The sequence below is a fragment of the Pygoscelis adeliae genome, unplaced genomic scaffold (genome assembly GCF_000699105.1).
Source record: "Pygoscelis adeliae isolate BGI_AS28 unplaced genomic scaffold, ASM69910v1 Scaffold393, whole genome shotgun sequence".
Taxonomy (NCBI): domain Eukaryota; kingdom Metazoa; phylum Chordata; class Aves; order Sphenisciformes; family Spheniscidae; genus Pygoscelis; species Pygoscelis adeliae.
In genome coordinates, this window is record NW_008824376.1 from 49,562 (window position 1) to 52,946 (window position 3,385).

Here is a 3,385-nt window from a genome sequence, read left to right on the forward strand (position 1 = left end):
CCCGACGGCGAGCGCCTCAGAGGGCCCCAAGGGCGGCTGGCGCCCAGGGGCCGCGGGGAATCACTTCGCTACTGGACCCGTCTGGCACAGGGACACCGTCCTGTGGGCCGTCCTGCTTAAAAGCGCGATCGTACTATGGTTGCCCGCGCGAACCAGACGCCCAGTAATTGTATGAACACTGGATCCCCACCCTCGCCTACAGGGAACTCAAAACCAAGCCGTCTCCAGCATCTCCAACACATCCAGACTGTGTATTTACAGAATTGAAATTGACTTGAAGTCTTGAAACTTCCCAGACCGCTGACTCTGACGCATCTCACTTGCTGCGTAACAGATAATCTCGTACAATTTTTCATCTCCTGACCTAAGGTCAGACGTAGAACAAAAATCTGCTTTTTAGGTTTGCTTATGTTTGTTGTTGTTGTTGTTGGTTTCTCCCTATACTTGAATTCACTAACACTCAAATGCTGCTTGGACCCAAATCGGTGAGCAAGTCTGTGGTTTTGGCAACAAAAAGAGAGATTGTGCGTTACACCTGTCCCTTGCTCTGGGGCTGTTTCTGAGCAGAAACACTCATCCTGCCTAAACCTGAGAGCTCGCCCCCCCTCCCTCCTCTGTTTCATTTTAAAGCTTCCTCTGCTTCATTGCAAAGTAAAGCTACAATTATTCCTGCAAATAGTGAAATTGTCCATTTTTTTGGACAGGTATATCAAATAAATGCTAAAATATCCAGTTATAAACACTTGTAAGACTTCTGAACCGTACCATCTGGCTTAATTTGGTGTCTATGCTAGAGTGTAGAACTCGCCAGATGGATCAGTTTGAGAGCAAAATTCAGTTGAACAGCAAACCTGGAAGGCATAATGAATTTCCGCTAATGTCAGCATTGTCAGATCTAGGTTATAAATTTAAAAATATAAGTAGAATTTATAAGCATACAATTTTCCTTCTCACATTTTAACAAGAAACAGAAGAAATTCTGAGGAAAAAATGTGCCAACATGTCAATTTTTACCTTTTCATGGAGACAGAGTTCTTTTTAGAGTTTAAGCTTAACCCAGAAAAGGTTCTGCTTAAACAGCTTATCAGTTCACTACAGTTTGAAACTTTCAGACTTTTTCTGCAGACAGTAACAAAATAACTCTCTCATCTCACATTGAGGCCCCATCTATACAGGCACATTGAATTTTACGGATGCTATTAGCACTGCTGAGTTCGAGGGGATTGAGTACTACCTAAACATGCGTTTGTGGGTTTGAGATCCCTACCTTTCTTTACTATGATAAATACTCAAAAAATATTTTCTTCTCACTTCAAAGACATGCTAGAACTTCCATCATTAAACCTAGGTGGTGCCTCAGCAAAGTTAACAAAACCCTGTTTTTTCTCTAATAAGCTCCAGGGAACTGAACAGTCTCCTAAAACACCTTCATGTTTGTCAATTACTATTTTCTGTGGTTAAGTTTAGGATTGTTACAGAATCTTTGTGAATGTTTTTAAACACACTTTTCTGTTTTTAAAGCTAGGTAACATACCTGGCTGCTGCTTCTTTCTTCCCATCTTCTAGTGTTCTCCAATGAATATGATCTCCAAAACCTGCCAGACAGAAAGGTTTATAAATGCTGCATAATTTAACATATCAACTAACAGATTAAAACAGTCCAACCCTTAAGACTATTTTCAACTCATTTTATAGTCTTTTTTTTTAAAGCAAACTATAATCCCTGTCCTGGAAAGACTTCTGCAAATGCTTACAACCTACATCATCTCATGAGGAATCCCACTGAAATTAATTAACAAAAACATACCGCACTCATGAATATTTATCTATATATGCAAATGACACCAAAATCCCCCAAACAGAGATTAAAATTGAAGACCCTTCTGATTATTCCCCATTCTTTTTTCAATCTGTGAACACTTACTAACTGATTAGTGACAAATTAGACATGTCAGCATTTGGCTTCCTAAATCCCAGTGAATGTGGGATTTGCAAAACTTAAAAATTCCTAGGCCAGCATACGATCATTAATTGCCCTAAAACTACTATGCTGAGTATTACTGCTGATGATAATTATCATCGAAGAGTAAGAAAGAACACCATTACACAGGTTTCTGAATGTTACAGTGACCGAACAATGCAGGAAATGTTTTATCCCATACCCAGATAACAAGCCTTGTTATGTCAGTTGAGATAAGAGTGAGTGAGCATACGTTTAACAACTGCAAAGCACAGGCTGCCTTTTTTTTTTTGACTCTGTAGCCAACTCAGCACTACCCTCACACGGCTGAAAGCCATGCGGAGAGCTGACATGAAGGAGATCCGGGAACTGTTCGTAGGGGAACTCCCTTGGAAGACCTCCTCAGAGGTCTCATTGTTCCAGTAATGCAGGGCTCTGCTAGATGACCAAACATCAGCCTCTGCTTGCCCCTTTCCAGTGCTGAGGGTTTGGATTAGTTAGCAACCCCCAGTGGCCAGGGTGCTGAGGTGGGCAGATTTCAGGAGCTACACAGGGGTTGGGAGCTACACAGGGGTCAGGAGCCACAGGCTGTCCAGTGCTGACACAGGGGAAGTGGACATTGTCTCCAGTAGACAACTATGGCAAAGAAGCTGGAGAAAGCCAAGAACAGGGTCAGTAAAACCTCGTGGCACCCTAGTTCAGCATCTGAGAGGTTTGAACAGTTGGCACAGTATTTTTGTTACCTTATCTTCTCTCCTAATATGAACAACTGTGAACATACATGACGCAACACATCAAATATTTAGTTGTGCTAGCAGTAAGGTGGGGATGCCTTGTCCGTGTCCAATCACACACACGTATCAGCTGCGGAGGCAGCTTCAGACGCAAGGCTACGTTTGTACCAGCTGAACGTAGCAGAGCAAAAGCCAGTTGGATTAGCAGAAGTCATGTCTACTCAGAATATCAACACGTCAGCTATTTCATTCAAAGGCCAACATGTTAAAACAGGGAAAACCTCCTATTGTTCTAGCTAGGAAACGCTTTTTGAAAGCTTTTCTTTTTTAAAACTAAAATCCAAACCCACTTTGTGGCGAGCTTCAGTATGTTTCTAAAAGCATTACACAACGCATTACAGAGTGTTTCTTTTGAATGAAAGTCATCTGAGGAATTAACTGTAAAACGAAAGGGGAATGAGTGGGATCCACACCACAAAGCTTTGCTGTCATTGATCAAACTGTGTTACTACCAGCCCTGAAGAGGAGATTTATCTCTAAGACAGGCTGCGTCCCCCAGGCCTTCGCCACGTAAAAGCGGGGCCCCTCGAAAAGGAAACTCTTCGCGGTTTAGCCGGAACAGAACCTCGACGGCAAAGACCGCTTAAAGACCCCCTCATCTTTAAAGTCAAAAGGCAGCTTTCTCCCTCTA

General features: G+C 42.5%; 1 protein-coding gene across 1 annotated transcript in view; it reads right to left on the reverse strand.

Moving 5' to 3' along the window:
• TXNDC12 (thioredoxin domain containing 12 (endoplasmic reticulum)) overlaps positions 1 to 3,385 on the reverse strand; it is an 11,556-nt gene that overhangs the window by 7,259 nt on the left and 912 nt on the right. The window contains exon 2 of the mRNA XM_009320197.1: positions 1,535 to 1,595. Coding sequence (XP_009318472.1) covers positions 1,535 to 1,595 — 61 coding nt within the window. The remainder of the gene's footprint in view (positions 1 to 1,534; positions 1,596 to 3,385) is intronic.